This window comes from Ursus arctos, unplaced genomic scaffold (assembly GCF_023065955.2).
Source record: "Ursus arctos isolate Adak ecotype North America unplaced genomic scaffold, UrsArc2.0 scaffold_25, whole genome shotgun sequence".
NCBI lineage: Eukaryota > Metazoa > Chordata > Mammalia > Carnivora > Ursidae > Ursus > Ursus arctos.
The window spans coordinates 11,343,356-11,361,263 of record NW_026622930.1 but is presented as its reverse complement, the minus strand read 5'-3'; the positions used below and the strand labels follow the sequence as shown (position 1 = coordinate 11,361,263).

The window sequence follows — 17,908 nt, the reverse complement described above, 5'->3', positions numbered from 1 at the left end:
AGCACCAGGGGCAGCCCGGGATTCTGCAGATCCTTCTGGAGGGGTGAGCAGGGAGGGGGCTCTGGGGGCAGGCAGGCTGACTATCGTCCTCAAGAAAACAAGCTCTTTTGTTTCGTCCCTCACCACCAAAAGGTTTTCTATTTTGAGCTGACTGGGGGCTTCGGAGCAGATGATGAAACTGTGGAAAATAAAATAGGGATTCATGCCAGTGAGTGTCCCAGTCAACGTCCCCAACGTGTCCGGTCAGCCAGCGAATTACCCACTTCCCTCTTAGGTGCTGGCTTCCCACCCTTCCTGGGGGGATGCGGCTCAAAAAGAGGTCCACGTGCAAGGTTTGGATGTGGAGGGATGGCCATTTCCTGGGGCTTTCTTGGTCACTGGAGAGGTGTGTCCTGGGCATGGGTATAGATGCGGATGAATAAGACAGTGAGGACCCGTCCTAGGAAAGTCAAGTGCATCTTCAGGGCAAGCTGGGCCGGGCCTAAGTCCTGACTGCTCTGCGCCAGGGTTCAGCCCTGTCTTCAGAAAGTGTCAAATCAAAGTAACAAGAGTGGTTCTACGTGAAGAATGCTTCTTGACGCTGGGCCCTGTAGTGGCTTTAATGCCAAGTCCTGTGTGATGTCATCTCATTGAATCCTTGTGATAATCCTGGGAGGCCTCTGAATCTGCTCTTATTCCCAACTTACAGATAAGGAAACTGAGGCTAAGCGGAGCTCCCTAGTTTGGGCTTCTCCAGAAGCAGACCCCGAGACAAGGATCTGAGTTCAAGTGGTTTATTTGGGAGGTGACCCTAGGAAGCCAGCAGGGGAGATAAGACAGGGAAGGGAGGCAGCTAATGACAGGTATGTGATCTTGCACGTTACCACGGGCTGCAAGGGGAGCTGGATCCTGCTGCAGCATTCTGGGAACCAGTGTGAACACACATCTCGAGGCCATCCCACCCAGGAGACTAGAAAGCTGTTCCTGTCCACTGACTCCTGAGAGCCATGAGTTCAAGGCCATGGGGTGTGAGGATTCGTGTTCCAGTACCTCTTCTCTGCCCTGAGAATGAGATCTGACTGTGTTCAGAGATGCCGAGCTCTGGGGTGATGCGGGTGGACTTCCTGGAGGAGGCAGTGCTGAGCTGGGTCCTGCAGGATGGATGGGCTGGACAGGGATGGGGGAGCAGAGAGGGTCTGTTGGAGAGTGGGTGGGTGCTGGCACAGCACAGGCTGAGCCCCGAAGTGGGCAGAAGCTGGGCTGGGGGACATGGGGATGGAAGGCAGCATGACTGGGGGGACTGGCACCAACCGGAGTGGTGAGGGAGCAGAGTCACATTGCATCTGTGTGGCTCGTGACACCGGCCTCTCAGGCCTAGGTGCACAGCAAGTCTGGCTCTGATCGTTCCTGAGAACAAACGAGGGATGGCAGGGAGGGTGGGGCTGCTTCTGGGGAGCAGACAAAGCTGGCTCCCTACCATCTGGGAGCTGAGTATGGCAAATAGAAAGCTTCTCCAAGGCTGGGTCCTAACATGACACCCGCATCGGATCCCAGGAGTGAGAGCACAGCTACGATTAAGATGGAAGGTGACTGCCCTTCTAAGGGGGTCAGCCAGGCCCGCACACTGCTCCGCTCAGCGCCCCCCTGAGGCCTCAGGGGCCGGGCCAGCCCTGAGGACAGCCCTGAGCGGATGCGCCTTCTCTGATTTCCCTGCCCCCTCCCTCTCTGCCTTTGCCCCGACTGGTCCCATCTGTATTTTCAAGCAGAAGCAGAGCCCAAAGTTCGTGCTCTGATAGGAACGGTTGGCCGACTTTTACCCAGAGTGGTTCTTTGCACAATCTTATCTGTCCCCACAGCGAGTTCTGTCAGGTGGTCGGTGTGATTCTCGTTTCCTGCTGAGGAAGCACAGGCGCAGAGAGGTTCCCTCACTTGCCTGAAGCCACACAACTCGGGAGAGGTGTGACCTTCAGGGAGGCCCTTTGCTGGGTAATGTCATCCCACACAATGGTCTGAAACTCAGCCCATGCAATGCTTTCCTCATTTTTAAAGCCGCAGACAGGGCACCTGGGTGGCTCAGTCGGTCAAGTGTCTGCCTTTGGCTCTCAGATCATGATCCCAGGGTCCTGGGATCGAGCCCTGCATCAGGCTCCCTGTTCAGCAGGGAGTCTGCTTCTCCTTCGTGCCTCCCCCTGCTCTTGCGTTCTCTCTCTCCCAAATAAATAAATAAAATCTTTTTTTAAAAAGCACTTTAAAAAATGGGGGGGAAAAAGAGCTGCAGACATCACAGGTGGCCCCCAGCCTGTGAGAGCTCAAAGGGTCTTCAGAGATTGCCTGGACCACCTCCCCACCATGAGGAGGGTGCTTCCTCCTGTCCAGAGGCGAATCGTCAGAAGACCAGGTATCTGGGGCGCCTGGGTGGCACAGCGGTTAAGCGTCTGCCTTCGGCTTAGGGCGTGATCCTGGCGTTGTGGGATCGAGCCCCACATCAGGCTCCTCCACTATGAGCCTGCTTCTTCCTCTCCCGCTCCCCCTGCTTGTGTTCCCTCTCTCGCTGGCTGTCTCTGTCTCTGTCGAATAAATAAATAAAAAATCTTTAAAAAAAAAAAAAAAAAGAAGAAGACCAGGTATCTGGCTTCTTTGCCCCCCCATAATATCTCTGCGACCTTGACCGTGTTCTCCCCGCTCCACCCCTCCACATCTCCCCACCCTGCAGCCTGCTTCTCTGATAAGGTATTGGGAACATACTGGCCCATTTTTGATTTGTGTGTATCTAGAAACATGCAATGAAAAAGCCACCTTTATTCATTCTGCACCCAACGGTGTTTTTGGGGTTTTTTTTTTTTTTTTAAGTTCAATTTTAGAAATGTTAGATTTACAGAAAAGTTGCAAAGACAGTATAAGGAGTTCCCAAATCCTCCTCACCCAGTTTCTGCTGCTGTTAACATCTAACACTGGTAGGATGCATTTGTCACAATTAATGAAGCAGGTTTGATACGGGCATACGAACTAAAGCCCCTGGCTTTTACCGAATGTCCTTTCTCAGCTACAGCACCCCATGCAGGAGCCACCTGACATGCAGTCATCGTGGTTCCTCAGGCACCTCTCAGCTGTGACGGTTTCTCAGACCGTCTCTGCTTTTTGATGGCCTTGACAGTTTGAGGAATATAAGTATCTTAGGTGTTTTGTAGGGGGTCCCTCCGTTGGGATTTATCTGGTAGTTAGATTAGGGTTATGAGTTTGGGGGTGGAAGACCACAGAAGAAAAGTGCCTTTCCCATCATATCCTGTCAGAGGTATGTACTATCAACATGACTGTTGCGTTGACCTGGATCACCTGGCCCAGGTGCTTGTCAGCTTTCCCCTCTGTAAAGTGGACGTATCGCCCCTTTTATGCTGCTGTCTTTGGAAGGAAGTCACTATGCACAGCCCACCCTCAGGGAGTGGGGAGTCCTTGACTATCTACATAAAGTATTTGGAGTTCTTCTGCACAAGAGTTGTGTCTCGTCTCCACTCGTGTATTTATTCCATCATTTACTCGTAGCAATATGGACTCGTGGAGATGGCCTTTCTGCTTTGGGTCATAATCCAGTGCCACTTTCATGATTCCATTGCTCGGATTGCTGCAGCTTTGGCCATCAGGAGCTCCCTTAGTTGCTGCCCGTGTCCCGTTGACATACGGCCATCTTTGCCGTGTATGTGTGTGTTGGGTTTTTGGAATGCTTCCTTACTTCCCGACACCACACGCTCCAGGATTGTCTTGTATATTTCTTGCCGCAGTCCTAGAATCAGCCATTTCTCCAAGGAGCCCCGGTTCCTTTTATTAGAGAATCATATTAGAAAGCGAGATCCGGCTGTTAGGTGTTGTTTTTTGCTACTGGAGTGCCATGGCTTGGAGGACAAAAGATAGCTTTTAATGAAAGAAATCTCTCATAAGATGGCTTTTTGTGGTGGGGGGGGGTGAGCTCAAGAGTTGGAGTAGGCCGGTATGGTGATATGGACCAGCCCTGTAGGTGCTTCAAGGCACCCTCCCCAGGTGTGAGCCCAAGAAGTGCCAATTCCATTCAAGGTTAGTTTGGCAAAAGCCTCAGTGTAGCCCCTGTCTCGCCCCTTCTGGGTGCTGGGGCCGGGAGAGAAGGCACGGCTCCCGCAAGTCTGCTGTGCCTTCAGCACCATCTCTCATCTTTCCAACAGCCCTGCAGAACAGGGGGCAGGCTTCCTATTTTATTAGTGGGGAACCTCAACCCTGATGGTAAGGAGCCTGCCCCGTGTAATGCGGCTGCTAAATGCTGAAGTGTGATTTGAACCCACCAACCGACTGCCTTCAAAGGCTTGAAACATGTCTCGGCCTCATTCCCAGAAAGGTTGGTTTGGTTTTTTGTTTTATGGGTTTTTTTTTTTGTTTTTTGGTGTTGGGTTTTTTTTTTGTGTTTTTTTTTTTTGTTTTGTTTTGTTTCGGTTTGTAGTAGGGCTCAGGCACCAGCATGTTTTAAAAGCTCCCTAGGTGATTGAGAAACTCCACTCTGTGCCATGCTACCACTTCATTAGAAGTAATGGGAAAGGTGGGCCACAGGTGTCTAGAGTGGGTTCTGGCCACTGACCCACTGGACCACTGGCCTCTGGAGGCCCAGCAGCTCCGGAGCTTCGGGCCTCTGGGAAGAGCCAGCCACTTCTGTGACTGCTCTGATGGGCATGATTGGAAAGTTTCCCCCAAGCAGCTGGAAAATAGTCCTAAAATAACCAAAGTAGAAAAGCAGACGGCTCTGGATTGTCCAGGCCAAAAATGGATAGTAGAAGTAAAATCATTATGGTGTGTTGGGCTTTGGGTTTTTATATATTTATTTGGAGAGGAGGAGGGGCATGCAGAGGCTGCATAATTCTCTCCCTAAGCATACTCTGTCCCAGCTGTTACGGAAATCAGTTGGTCTTTCCAAAAATCCACCCTGGCTCAGGGTAGACAGGGCGAGGCTCGTACAGCCTGCTGTTCCAACCTTGTAGACTGCAGTCACTTCCCCGGGAAACTCAATGCCCGCCTCTCGGGCTCTGGGAAAGACCCCAGGGTGCTGATCTGGGAGAGTATCTTCTAGAAGAAAGGAGTCCTGGGACCCTTCAGCCCCCTGCCCTCACTAGAGTGGAAAAGCCGGCTCAGAGAGGGGAGGTGACTTGCCAAAGGATACAAAAAACCAGGGTCAGAACTAGAAGGGACACCAAGTGTCCTGCCTGGCAGCCCTGCACTCTGACCACTACCCCATGGTTGTTTGGGGGGCAGGGACGGGAGAATCCTAGCTCTTTAAAGAAAACTGAACCCCCATAGTGGGCATGCCTCAGTCAGTTTGTACAATTGGGGGAAGAGGGTTCTTCTGCTTTTTAAGAGTTCCTAATGCAGGGCACTGGGGAAGCTGACAAAAGGGCGGGAGGGAATAGAAGGAGTGGGCTGACTCAGATGTCGGCTCAACGAGGCACCAGTCTGTGTTTGTCCCACAGAGGGGAGAGGCTGAATGAGGACTCTGGGGCACAGCAAGGTTTGTTGGGGGCCTGGTTAATCCGGAAAACTTTTAGGAGCAGTGGGGGAGGGAAGCGGAATGACTGAACTGCAGGGGGACGAAAAAGGCCCCCGTGGCTGCACTTGTCACCTCCTGCTCCCTCACTCCCCACCTTGACCTATCCCTTCACGCTGCCTGAAGTCTGGAGCTGCTAAAGAGGGTGTTGGTCCTTGTCCTGGGTGCCTGGTGTCTCACCATGCTTCCTTTCCAACTCATGGAGCCATCCATGAACCATTGAGGATAAGAATGCTACCTTCTTGCAGGAGGGGGTTCTGTGCCATTTGTTCCCAGGACTCCAGGCAGGTAGAGGGGCACTGGGGAAGGGAGGCACCATATACCGAGGCTTATTATGTAGCAGGCATTCTACTGAAGGCCCCTGTGCAGTTCTAACAATCATTCCAGGCACTGGGGCAGCGGGGAAGTAACAACAAACCCAGCCTATGGTAGCTTCAGCCATAAAGCCACTATTGTTCATCTAATGAGAAATCTGGAGGTTGGGGTCCAGGGTTAGTTTAGCAGCCCAGTGATGTCCTTAGAACCCAGGGTCTTTTCACCTTTCTGTTCCCCATCTTAAGTGTTGGCTTTTTGTCCTCCGATTTGTCACTTCATGGTGACAAAATGGCAGCTGCAGCTCCAGCTGTCTCAGCCATTCAAAAGCAGTAGGTCACAGGCAAAGGCCTTCTTCTCCTAGCCTCAGTCTTTTTGTCAGGGAACGAATATTTTTTAGATGCGTTTTTGGTCACCCCTAACTGCAAGGGAGGCTGGGAGAGGGAGCGAATGGCAAAAAGGAGCAGAGTAGCCATGATTGGCTTTGACCGAATCCTCCTGAGGCAGGATACATTGCACCCAGATGGGAACTGGGCTCAGTTGGCAAGAAAGGGAAAAGACTAGTTCTTGGGGAGCTGATAGCGACTGTCCCTGGCAGAAACTGTTATGAGCCCATTTTCCAGAGGAAGCAGCAGCCCCAGAGAGACCACACAGCTCTGAGTAGCCAAGCTAAGGACTGAACTCAGAGCATCGGGCTCCAGAGCCTGCGGGCCGAAGTCGTCCATGGGAGGGCCCCAAGGCCCACTGCTCTGAGTGTTCCCCTTTTCCTCTCCTTCTGCTGCTCCTCCCCCCATACTTTTCCTGTCTGTACAATGGGTAAAATACGCCAAGCCCCAGGGAGGGAGTTGCTGCAAAGTATCTGAACTCCCTAGCCTGATGTCTGCATAGAACGCATGCTCAGTTGACACTCTGGGTTGGTTGGGTTGGAGGGCGTGACCTGTGGTGGTCCACAGCCGTGGCCTGAGGGTCACCGGCCTTGCGTTCTTGTCCTGGTTTTGCCACTAACAACTGACGTGACCTCAGGAGCTCTCTTTCATCTCTCGGTCTTGGTTCCTCTGGCTGGAGAGTGGGGAGCTGGCCACATCACTGGCTTTCAAACTCCCACCTCTCCGAGCTTTGGGCTCCATCCGCAGCACCTCCTAGAAGGAAGAGAGGAGGGGGTACCCAAAGGATGGGGCTCATGTCCATACCTCCCGATGTCTCTATCATGGGTGACGGTTGCATAACAAAGCACTTCAAACTTCAGTGGCTTCAAACAGTCACCATTTGATTTGCTCACGATTCTGTGGGTTAGCAGTCTGGGCTGGGTTCTGCTGAGCAGTGCTACTGCTGGTCTCACCTGGGGTCAGCCATGCAGCCACAGTCAGCCGGCAGCTTGGCGGGGCTGGCTGGCCTGAGGTGGGCTCACTCATGTGGCTGGCCCTTGGTGCTGGCTGCTGGCTGAGCCACGTGACTCCCTGCAGACTCGCTCTGGGGTCCTCACGTGACAGCTCTGGTCCCAGAGGGTGAGCATGGAAGCGGACTTGCCTCTTACAGCCTAGGCTCAGAACCCCACCGTGCCCCATCGGCTGTGTTCTTTTGGTCAAAGCAAGTCACAAGGCTCACCCCTTCCAGCTGTGGGAAGATTTGATGTGAGAAGCGGCAAAGAATTTGTGGCCATTTTTAATCTACCACATGGGAGAACGGTCTGTGAGTCCCTTCTTCCAATCTCTCCCTTTGGAAAAAGATACATAATAATCATCTTACTAATAATATTTATCAAATGAGATTATGCATATCAAAATCTTAGCCTGTGGTTTAGTGCTCAGTAAACGAGAGCAGTCTACTTTAATAATAAAGATTGTAGGTACTTTTTATTAAGTGCACATTGGGTGTCGGGCGTTTGATGTCCATGGTCAGCAATTCTCACAGCAACCCTGAGAGATGGATATTATCATCCTCACGCTCAGATCAAGAAACTGAGACCCAGAGAACTAAAGGCGGCTTGTCCGTGGGCCCACAGCTAGTGTGTAGCGGAGCTGGGATTGGGGTCCCGCCGCATCTCTCCAAAGCTAGCTGAGGGGGGTAGAAAGAGAAGCAAAGGGGGCCTGAAGAGTTTGCACACAGAACCCCCGAGGATGTTGGAGCAGGAGCCCTGGGTGGCCCATGCAGCCCTTCAGCCTCCTGCACACTCACTTGCGACCACCGTCGTGGACAGATCCTCCCTAGAGGATAAGCCAAGGCCACCCCGTGAGGGTGGGAGCGAGGGGTGTACAGACAGCTCACACAGACGGTCTCCCCCCGGCACTGACTTTGGCTGGACCCTGTCGAGGTGGAGCATAGGAGACTGCCCGTGACCTAGAAAGCCTTGCAGGGGTCACTATGCATTATTCCTCACTTTGCTGCACAGCGACACTGCGTCTGGGGTGTTGTCTGTGGATCTTTCCCAAAAGGGACCTTGTGACTAGCTGAGCAGCTAAACCTCCCGAAAGGGGAACACAGAACAGACTCTCTTGTTCTAAAGGACAGTGACCCAGGCAGACCCTTGTCAGTGTCCCCCTCCCTCATGGCCATCTAGGCAGGAAGGGTCAGAGGTGTCCTCCAGCTTCCCTCTCCGTCCTGCCCCCGCTAGCTCACAGCCTCTCCCCCACCCCATCTTCCCCCAGGACCTTATCTTGGCTTTTCAGATAAGAGCCCCAGGACTTGGCCATGGTAGAAGGAAGTGCTGCGTGAGGCTTTGTGGCCGTGCAGAAAGGGTGGGAGTTGGGCATTCAGAATTGGGGACCGGTCAGAATCCAACCTGGGGGACTTTCCACCCCTGTCCACACCCCTACCCCCCAATGAGTAGATGACACAGACATGATAGCAATAAAGAAGCGAGGTGCTCCCGGTGACACCTGGGTCTGCGCCCTGCTTCTGCGCTTCCCATCGGCGTGACCCTGGGTTTGTCCGGCCTCTCTGTGCCCTGAGTCTTCCCCCGTCAAAGACGGATAGTAGGTACCTACCTCACGGGGCTGCGGTGGGGAGTGAGTGAGGCCAAACGTAGGGAAGGAGCGTGGCACAGAGCACAGGTGTCAGCCGCTGTTCCCGCCTCGGGCTCCTTACCATGGCTGAACCGCTCTCCCAAGGAGATCCCTCCTGGGTTTTTATCACAATCAACACCAGTGGCAGACTGATCCCCAGTTCGCCATGGAGCCCGAGACTGGGAGACTGAAAAACAAAAGCCAGCTGTGGGGGGCGGGGGGCAAACGTGAGAATTAATCCTCAGGGAGCATCTGTGGAGACCCGATTATCCCACTGGGTGCTTTTCTGTGTTGTTCTCCCCATTGACAGATCAGGACCCTGAGGCTCAGTGAAGCCACAGAATTACCCAGGGCCACAGAGCTTACAATCAGCTGCTCAGGGCCCTCTGGGAGCCCAAGAAAAATACAGATTGTGACAGACTGGCTCTCCTCCCAGCTGGAGAAGTTCCTGTCCGTGGGCTCCTATCTTCTGTCGTTCTCTCAGTGGCACGCGAGGGCGGAGCACAGGGCCGATGTGTCAGCAGAGTGAAGACATCTAGAAATAAGTACGTGCTGGGTATGAAGGAGCCAATTAGCTTGCAGGGCACTGTCAGGGAGGTCCCCGGGTGAGGCCAGCAACCATGCTTGGTCATCGCAGTCAACCTAGGAGAGATCAGTGCGGGTCAAAATCGTCAAGGAAGAAGGCCAGGCCAGTAGAGTAAGAAAGAAATCTATGTTGGACTGTGGCCCTGGCCCTTTGTAGGTCTCTCTGTTTTTCTCACTCTCTGACAAAGAGTCCATCCTTCTCATAAGTATCCTTCTTATCTTCTATTCTCTTCTATTTTATTTTGAAAAAATAAAAATAGTTGGTGGCATTTGCACTCGTGGGTCCCGACCCACAGTTTGAAAAACACAGGCCCTCCTTCCTCTGCCATTCCTGACCCTCTAGGTCGGAGAGAGGCAGCTCTGCTACATACGTGGCCTCTGAGTGAGGGACCTACGTGGGCAGGTGTCCCCACACACAGGCACCACATGTGTAAAGGGTCTGCTTTCCCTGCAAAGACAGAAACCCTCCAGTTTGGTTTCAGTTTGGGAAACCAGCCTCAGCTCCCACCCCAGCTCAGGATCAGGGGTCCCGGTTTGCTCTGTTGGCCTTCCTGGGCGTGCCACCAGCTCCAGCTCAGATCTCCCTTCCCAGAGTTCCAGGTGGGAGGCCCCGGGGCAGCCCAGAGTTCACTCATTCCATATTCACCCCCCCCCCCGCCCCCGCCACACACATGTACTCACTCACTCACTCACTGGGCTCTGACAGCAATTCTCCGACTCCAATGGGAGTGGGAGACAATTGTGGGACAATTCAGCCCCATCCTGACACTAACTACCCGGAGTGCGGGCAGGACCCAGAAGTTCAAGGTCAGGGTCCCCAACAAGGCTGCCCTGACTTCAGGTGCCAGATGGAAGTGGGGTCCCCAGGCTACCCACACTAACTCAGCTGCAAATATGACCCCCCTTCGGGGTTGACAATTCGCTAGAATAACTCTAGGAACTTCCTGAAACCACTATATTTCTGCTGACCCTTTTATTCTAAAGGGCCCAACTCCAGAGCAGCCAATGGCAGGGACAAAGAGGGGTGAGGTCTGGGGGGTGGAGGGGCACCCAGAGCTCCCATACCCTACCCCAGTGGAATCTGGGCATATCTATGTGTTCGCCAACCAGGAACTTCCAACGGAGCCTGAGCGCCCAGGGCTTCCGCTGGGTTTTATCTCATAGACATGGTGGACTAACGTGTCAGCCATTCTGGCTCCAGCTCCTCTCCCCACCAGAGAATGTTGAGGTGGGGCTGGAAGTTCCAACCCTGTATTCCCCTGGCTGGCTTTTCTGTGGCCAGCCCCTCCTTTTACACCAGGGGCCCACCATGAGTCACCTGTGAGTGTGAACTCAGGTATGGTCAAAAGCAGCTCATTATGAATAATAAAAGACACTTGTCACCCAGGAAGTTCCAAGGGTTTTTGAAGCTCTGTGCCAGGAACTGGGGACAAAGACCAGATCTGCTTTCTATTACACTACACTCACCCACCCCCACGCACAGACTTGCCATCGCGGGCCCACACACACTGCTGGTTCCCACCGGCCTGGGGGGCAGAAGGCAGCTTGACCTTGGACCTCTGAAGGAGCGGCCAGGTTACCTCTTTTCTTTGGAGGGCAGTATGTTCCTGGGGTGAGATCAGGTTCGGGTGACCTGTCAGGGTAGGGCAAGGCTGCTCAGGGTGCAGGCGTCCTCTCTGTGTACAGAAGCTTCCAGAGGTGAGCCGGCCTCCAGCTGCATCCTCTAGGGAGGGCCCCCTTCCAGGCTGGGGCACATTTGCAGGCAGCATCCCACCTGCATTTCCACCTCCAGAAGCCTCCCTCCCGTCCTCCCTTGTCCTCCCCTGTCCACTCCAGGCTCTCATGCTCTCTCCACCCTGTTGTGCTCCAGGAGAGGGGCTCTAAACTTTCAACCACAGTTCATTGACTCATGGGCTCATGCTGTCACTGCTCCCAAAGGGATGCAGCCTCTCTGGGCCAGGTCCAGGGATACAGGGGTGGTGGATCTGAGAGGAAGGGCCTGAGCTCAAATCCCAGCTCTAGCACTTACTAACCTAATAGTCTTGGGCATGTCTTGCCTCTCTTTACCTCAGTTTCCCCATCTATAAAATGGGGATAATAATAACACCCCCCCATAGCTTTAATAAAAGAACTAAGTGAGAAGGAATCTAATCACCCGGGGTTAAGGCTCGAGGCCGACTAGGGAGGCAATATGTACGTGTCAGCTACTGATCAGTAACAATGGCAGGGAACTGGGAGCATCACGAACGAGGTGGAGGACAGTGTGTCTTGCTGGGGAAAGGGAAGAAGTGCCGTCTTAGTGGTTCTCCAGAGCCTCTCACGACTGGGGCCACATCCACAGGGATGCCCCAGTGGCTCCCAACCTTCCCTCAGCAACTTCGGCCAGACTCCCGGTCTTCCAAGCTCCAGCCCAGGCACTTGGGGCCTGAGTGTGAGATGCTTAGACCCCAGGGTGGGGATGAGGGTGGAGGTGAGCGTACATGCTGGGGTGTGAGTTGAAAATCAGCATGACTCCCCGTGTCTTAGAGCTTTTCTGAGTGCGAATGCAGGACCACCACCCATATCAGAATCCCCCGATTCTGGGCTCCACCCACCCAGCCAGCATCCCAGGGCTGGGGCACAGGGCTGCATGTTAAACTCCCCCCAACTCTGTGTCTACAGCACAATTCTTTGGGAAGCATTGATTTAGTTGGACCCCCCAGTGGGCATGTAAGAAATGGAGAGTCAGGAGCCAGGGGCCAGGGGCCAGGTGACACATGGCTCTTAGGGCAGAATCCACAGTTTTCCTGAGGGATGCTTGACTCCCCCACCCTGCCTCCTTGTTTCTGGAACATTCTGGATGACTTCCATCCCACTGTTGTCCTTCTGTTGTCCTTCTGACCTTCACCCAAACCTTTGATTCACGGAGCTCCCTCCCTTCTTCCATTGCAGACGTTCCTGGTCTGTCGGGACAGCGGCTTGAAGCACTTGGTGCTCTGTGTCCACTTCCCTTCCCTGAACGAGGGCTCGTCCGAGGTGCTTGAATACACCATTAAAGAAGAAAAATCAAGTAAGTACCTGTCTTCCTGTGCCGGCCCTGACCACACAGCAGCGGCAGCAGAAGATACTACGCCATGTAACCACAGACACTCCCAGCAGGCCAGAGGGGTTTAAAATTAGAAGAAGGGGGAAACTTTCAGTCCCCCCAAGTTATTTGGCCGGGTTTGTTGTGAACTCAGTTTATCACTCAAGTCAGTATGAGCTTCCGCTCGCGCATATCACAGCGTGGTGGCTTGGCTTCCTCGTGGTCTCTGTGAAGTTTCTTCTTGTTAGTTCAGGCTGGAGAAAAGGAAGAAGAGGAGAGGAACTGGGCCCCTGGTCCTAGAGACAGCTCAGCACACACACAAACCATGATCTTGGACAAGTCATCCAACCTCCCTGAGTCTGTTTTCTCATCCGTCAAATGCATGTAATAGTCACTGTCCTGCCTGAGTCACAGGGCCTTTGTGAGGGTCAAATGGGCAAGCACTTTGGAAGCCAGAAATCCCATGTGTGCACAGGGCTGCCAGGAGCAGGCCTGGGCCCCCGTGGGAAAATGTTTGGGGGCCTCTGATCAAGGGCAGGTTTGTACTGATACGCAGTGAGAGGATCCGGGCCCCCTATGGGTATTAAGGTATTAAGATCCAAGAAGCCTAGAAGTTAGAGGAATCTATAGAACGTTCCAGGCATCAGCTTAGGTCCTCTTATAAATCCCTGGGGTTGTGGGAAGCTTTTTACCTTTGGTGAGATACAGAGTGAAAAGAGTTAAAGAAGACAATAAAAAATGTATTAAGTGTCTCATAAATATTATATACTGATATAACATATAAATATAATAAATACTTTAGAGATATTTATTGAATATTTTGGAGTAGTTGTTTCTCAAGAAGCACTTGGCCCAACACTGGGAGGATGAATAAGCCCTGGCCTCAAGGGTCTCCCCATCTAGCTGGGTGGGAGGGACATGATGGGGTGAGAGAGACCCAGACATCGGCTGCTATACAGTGTGACAGTGTGACTGCAGAAGGACGCCTGGCTGAGGGACACAGGGGATGCTGACCACGGCGGGAAGGATTCCAGGAGGGCCCCAAAGTGGAGAGAATACAGGCTGGGTCCCGCAGGGTGACCAGTGGGTATTTGTTCAGTGAAAAGCGAATCTTCTAGCTCCAGAGGTGGACGAGAAAGTGAAAGCAGAAACAGGGTGCTTTTCTTGCTATAAGGGGGCCTTGCCATAGAGACCCTGATTCATGGTGTGTTCAGCAGAGTGATTGGGTGTCTGTCCTATGTCAGGAGCTGCTCTACCGTTGGGGACACAGCAGTGGATGAAACACAGTCCCTGTCCCTCTGAGCTCACATTCAGGTGGAGGGAGGAGACGATCAACAAGTAACAATACAGGGTGACCTTGAGGTGAAGAGTCGTGCTGTGCAGAGCATGGAAGCAGGAGGATTAGCTAGTTGCCACAATAATAACAGAAAGTGTCATGCCTTAAGCCCAGAAGAGGCTAGTGTCCTGGTCCTGTGCAAAATTCCTCAACCGCGGGGAGGGCTCTTTTCAGGGACCCTGACCAACAGAGGCTCTGCTGCAGGAGCAGGTGGACTCCTGGTTCCCACGGTGGACTCCAGCCAATAGGAGGCTGGAAACTTGTGGGCCGGTCTTACCAAGGTCTTGTCCAGGAAGTGGGTGTGTCACCTGTGTTTGCATTCCATTGGCTAGAGCTGGGTCACATGACCACACCCAACTGCAAGGGAGACTGGGAAATGTGGTCCAGGCGTGTGCGCAGGCCGACGCAGGGGACTTGGATCCTGGTGAACTGTTAGGAGTGTGTAAGGGGATAGAGTAGGTGGGGTTGTTACTTTAGACAGCAAACCCCAGTGACCCCTGTCCTGCAGTGTCCAGCAGGGAAGAAAGTGTAGGGATCTCAAAGAGGAAGGAGGGTTATAGTTTTCCCAAACCAATATACAGCGCCCTCTAATGAGAGCAGAGGGGTGAGGTTGTTTGGGGCGCCTACTGCTCTCCAAGAACCTGGGCCCTTTCTCAGATGTTGTCAGCAGGTGCCTGGGGGTGCACAGACCCCCAGTGTAAGTTTGGCCATCAGCCGGTTTCAAAGACCTGCCTGCCCAGGCCCCAGATACCTACAGTCCCTTTAGAAACCTGAGGGCCGGACAAGTAGCTGAAGGTGGGCAGGGGTGATGTCCCGAGCATGCGTCCCAGGTGCTCTAGAAGTGCAAGGAGGGAGCTTTGTTCAAGAGCAGGCTGATGGGGCACCTTCTCGGAGGATGCACAGGTCCTATCCAGTGGAACCAGGATGTCCTGTTTGGTTGCAGTGTCTCCTTTCCAGTTAGGAGCCTGGGGGACAAACCAGGGCACCCGGGGATGGAGGCAGCTTACTTCCCTGTTTCATATCTTCCTCCCAGGACCATGTGGTAGAATCTCATTTCCCACTTTTAAACATACATTCATTCATTCATTCATTCATTTACATTTTAAAGATTTTTACTTATTTATTTGAGAGAGAGGAGAAGTGGAGTGAGGGACAGAGGGAGAAGCAGGCTCCCCACTGAGCAGAGAGCCCGATGTGGATCCCAGGACCCCAAGATCATGACCTGAGCTGAAGGCAGACACTTAACTGACTGAGCCACCCAGGCGCCCCTCCCACTTTTAAACCTTTAAACATTCAGTGCTCAGCTTGCTGAAAATACCATCAAAACTCAAACCAAAATTCCTTCATGTAATGTAACTCTTTCAATCACGATTCGTGTCCATTCCCTGTGACTACACAGACGTCATCTATAAGTGTGTACGTGTTTTATTTTGCTCTTTCTTTATATTGCTCCACTGCTCCCCAAACCTCAGACCCCGGAACCCAGACAACAGCAAGAAAGGACCAGGTAATGTGTCGCTTTGTCCATGTTCATTCATGCTCTGACCTTTCTGCTCTCTTTTCCTCATTCCGCACCTGCCTCCTTCACATGGTGCTTGAGCACCGACTGCGGAAGCCACAGCGCCTGTGTCTGAATCCCAGCTCTGCCTTTTACTCCCCGTGTCACCTCTCCAGGCCTTCCTTCACTTCTCCAGGCCTCTACGATAGGGAGGATAATGGTGTCTCTCTCTTGCGGTGATTGAAGGAGTTAGTGTGTCTAAAGTACTTAGGACAGGGGCGCCTGGGTGGCTCAGTTGGTTAAGCATCTGCCTTCAGCTCAGGTCATGATCCCAGAGTCCTGGGATGAGCCCCGCGTCGGGCTCCCTGCTCAGTTGGAGCAGAGAGAGAGAGAATGAGCAGGAGGAGCAGCAGAAGGAGAGGGAGAAGCTTCTCTCTCTCTGTCTCAAAACAATAAACAAAATCCTTAAAAAATAATAATAATAAAGTACTTAGGACAGTACCCAGAGTACAAGAGGGTTATAATCATGTTGTTGTTATTATTATTATTATTATTATTATTATAACTATTATTAATCCTCCTGCAAGATGAAGCCAAAAGGAAGAGTGGAATGAGCCTACACAGAGGGTTCCAGGCTCTGGGTAAATCCCATCCGCCTTGTGTACCCGCCTTGCAGTCCCTTATGGGAGGAGGGAGCCACCAGCCTTCTGAGTCCCCCTGTCGCTGTGGTGGCTGCAGTGGGGGTCAGCCTGAGAGGAAGTGGGCACGGGGAAGGCCCAGGCCTGGAACTGGGGCCTTTTGTTGGGATTCCCCACATGCTCAGGCAAAGGAGGGAGATGAGGGGATCCCCCGAACACGGGTGGTCAGCCTCTTCTGTGGCCCTGCTGTTTGCTTTGAACAAGAAAGGCTCACTTCAGCCCCTTCTGTGCTTCTGTGTGCTCCGAGGGTCCTCTGGTTCCTTGTTAAGAGTTTCTTCACAGGGGTACCTGGGTAGCGCAGTCGTTAGGCGTCTGCCTTCGGCTCAGGGCGTGATCCCAGCGTTCGGGGATCGAGTCCCACATCGGGCTCCTAGGCTGGGAGCCTGCTTCTTCCTCTCCCACTCCCCTGCTGTGTTCCCTCTCTCGCTGGCTGTCTGTCTGTCACATAAATAAAAAAAAAATCTTAAAAAAAAAAAAAAAAAGAGTTTCTTCACAAAACACCGACCCGGTAGGTGGGGCTGGTGGTGCTGTGGGGACAAACAGCCCTCAACTGCAGTGCTGTCCTCTGTTCGGCTTGGGGACCGCAGGGCGGGGCTGCTACCCCTTTGAAGAAGCGTCACCGGCTGCTACACCCTCAGCCCTCCTCTGGCGGCACAGAGGGGAAAAGAAGGCTTTGCAGGGTCTGCGTTGCCACTTAGCTTCACAGGGGCCCTCAGAGCCCAGATGTTTGTGTGTGGCAGGCAGAGAACCAGCAGAAGAGGCCCTGGAGCAGGGGACCCAGGCGACAAAGGAGCAGGCCACAGGATGGATGAAGGCTAGGCCAGCTGCCCCTTCATGGCCCAAGTTAAGCATCCGGCGCAGGGACGCGAGCTACTTTTTCATTCATCTGTACCCTTGAAGATAGTGACATGGACACATTCACGCGATGGCGTTTTTTTCTGCTGGCTGCGAAAGAAAGGAAAAGAAAGGGGAAAGGGAAGGGAAGGGAAGGGGAGGGGAGGGGAGGAAGGAAGGAAGGAAGGAAGGAAGGAAGGAAGGAAGGAAGGAAACCAGTTGGCCCCGACTCCAGAAGGGGAACCATCAGACAGTGACGCAGAGTGTGGTCTGGCCCCTACAGAAAGTGGCTGCCTGGCACCCAGTCTGAGCCACTGGCCCCACTTCCTGGGCGGCCCCACCATCCTCCCTGCCACCCCAGCCGACGCCCTGGCGTTAGAAAGGCTGGCCTGCCAAGCTGTTAGGTTCTCTTCTTGCCCTGAGCAGCTCTCCCAGTCTGAGGTCTGTGGTTTTAGGCCAAGTAGTCGAAGCTGATAGACACACTTGTGATTAGGAGCGGAGCCCACCTCATGGGTCAGTGTGGTGGATGTCGTGCCGATTGGCACTGACGGTTATCACCACTGGACTGGGGAACTGTTCCACCAAGGAGGAGAGACATTCTAGATGAGTTTTCCTGGGCAGCAGAGATCTGTGAGTATGGACAGGTCAGACTGTCATCCAGAATGCCTTTGAGGTCCATACGGGAGACTTACATTGCTGCTGCTGGGTTTGACCCCTTCTTCACCAGTGGACCATTATCCTAGGATGAGACTTAACCTGTATTTGACCATAGTGTATTTATTAAGTCCATAAAAAGGTAAGGAACGGTTATTACTAACATCGAGGTCGGAACGGTCGAGGCAAGCTGTTGCTGTTTTATCAAGGGAGGCAGGCTGGGTTGTGGTGAGTCTTACGCGCTGGTCAAAGCAAGCCTCTTTTGAGAGCCTGTGCTTTGTGTGGGAGGGCAGAGAGTTCTACAGCGTTCTTCTGTCCCTGTCACCTTGTGACAGCAGACAAGCGACTTAATCTGTGTGTCGGTTTCTTCGTGTGCAAGATGGGAACATCTC

General features: G+C 53.1%; 1 protein-coding gene across 1 annotated transcript in view; it reads left to right on the top strand.

Moving 5' to 3' along the window:
- RIN3 (Ras and Rab interactor 3) overlaps positions 1-17,908 on the top strand; it is a 112,757-nt gene that overhangs the window by 38,096 nt on the left and 56,753 nt on the right. The window contains exon 3 of the mRNA XM_026515425.4: positions 12,364-12,481. Coding sequence (XP_026371210.2) covers positions 12,364-12,481 — 118 coding nt within the window. The remainder of the gene's footprint in view (positions 1-12,363; positions 12,482-17,908) is intronic.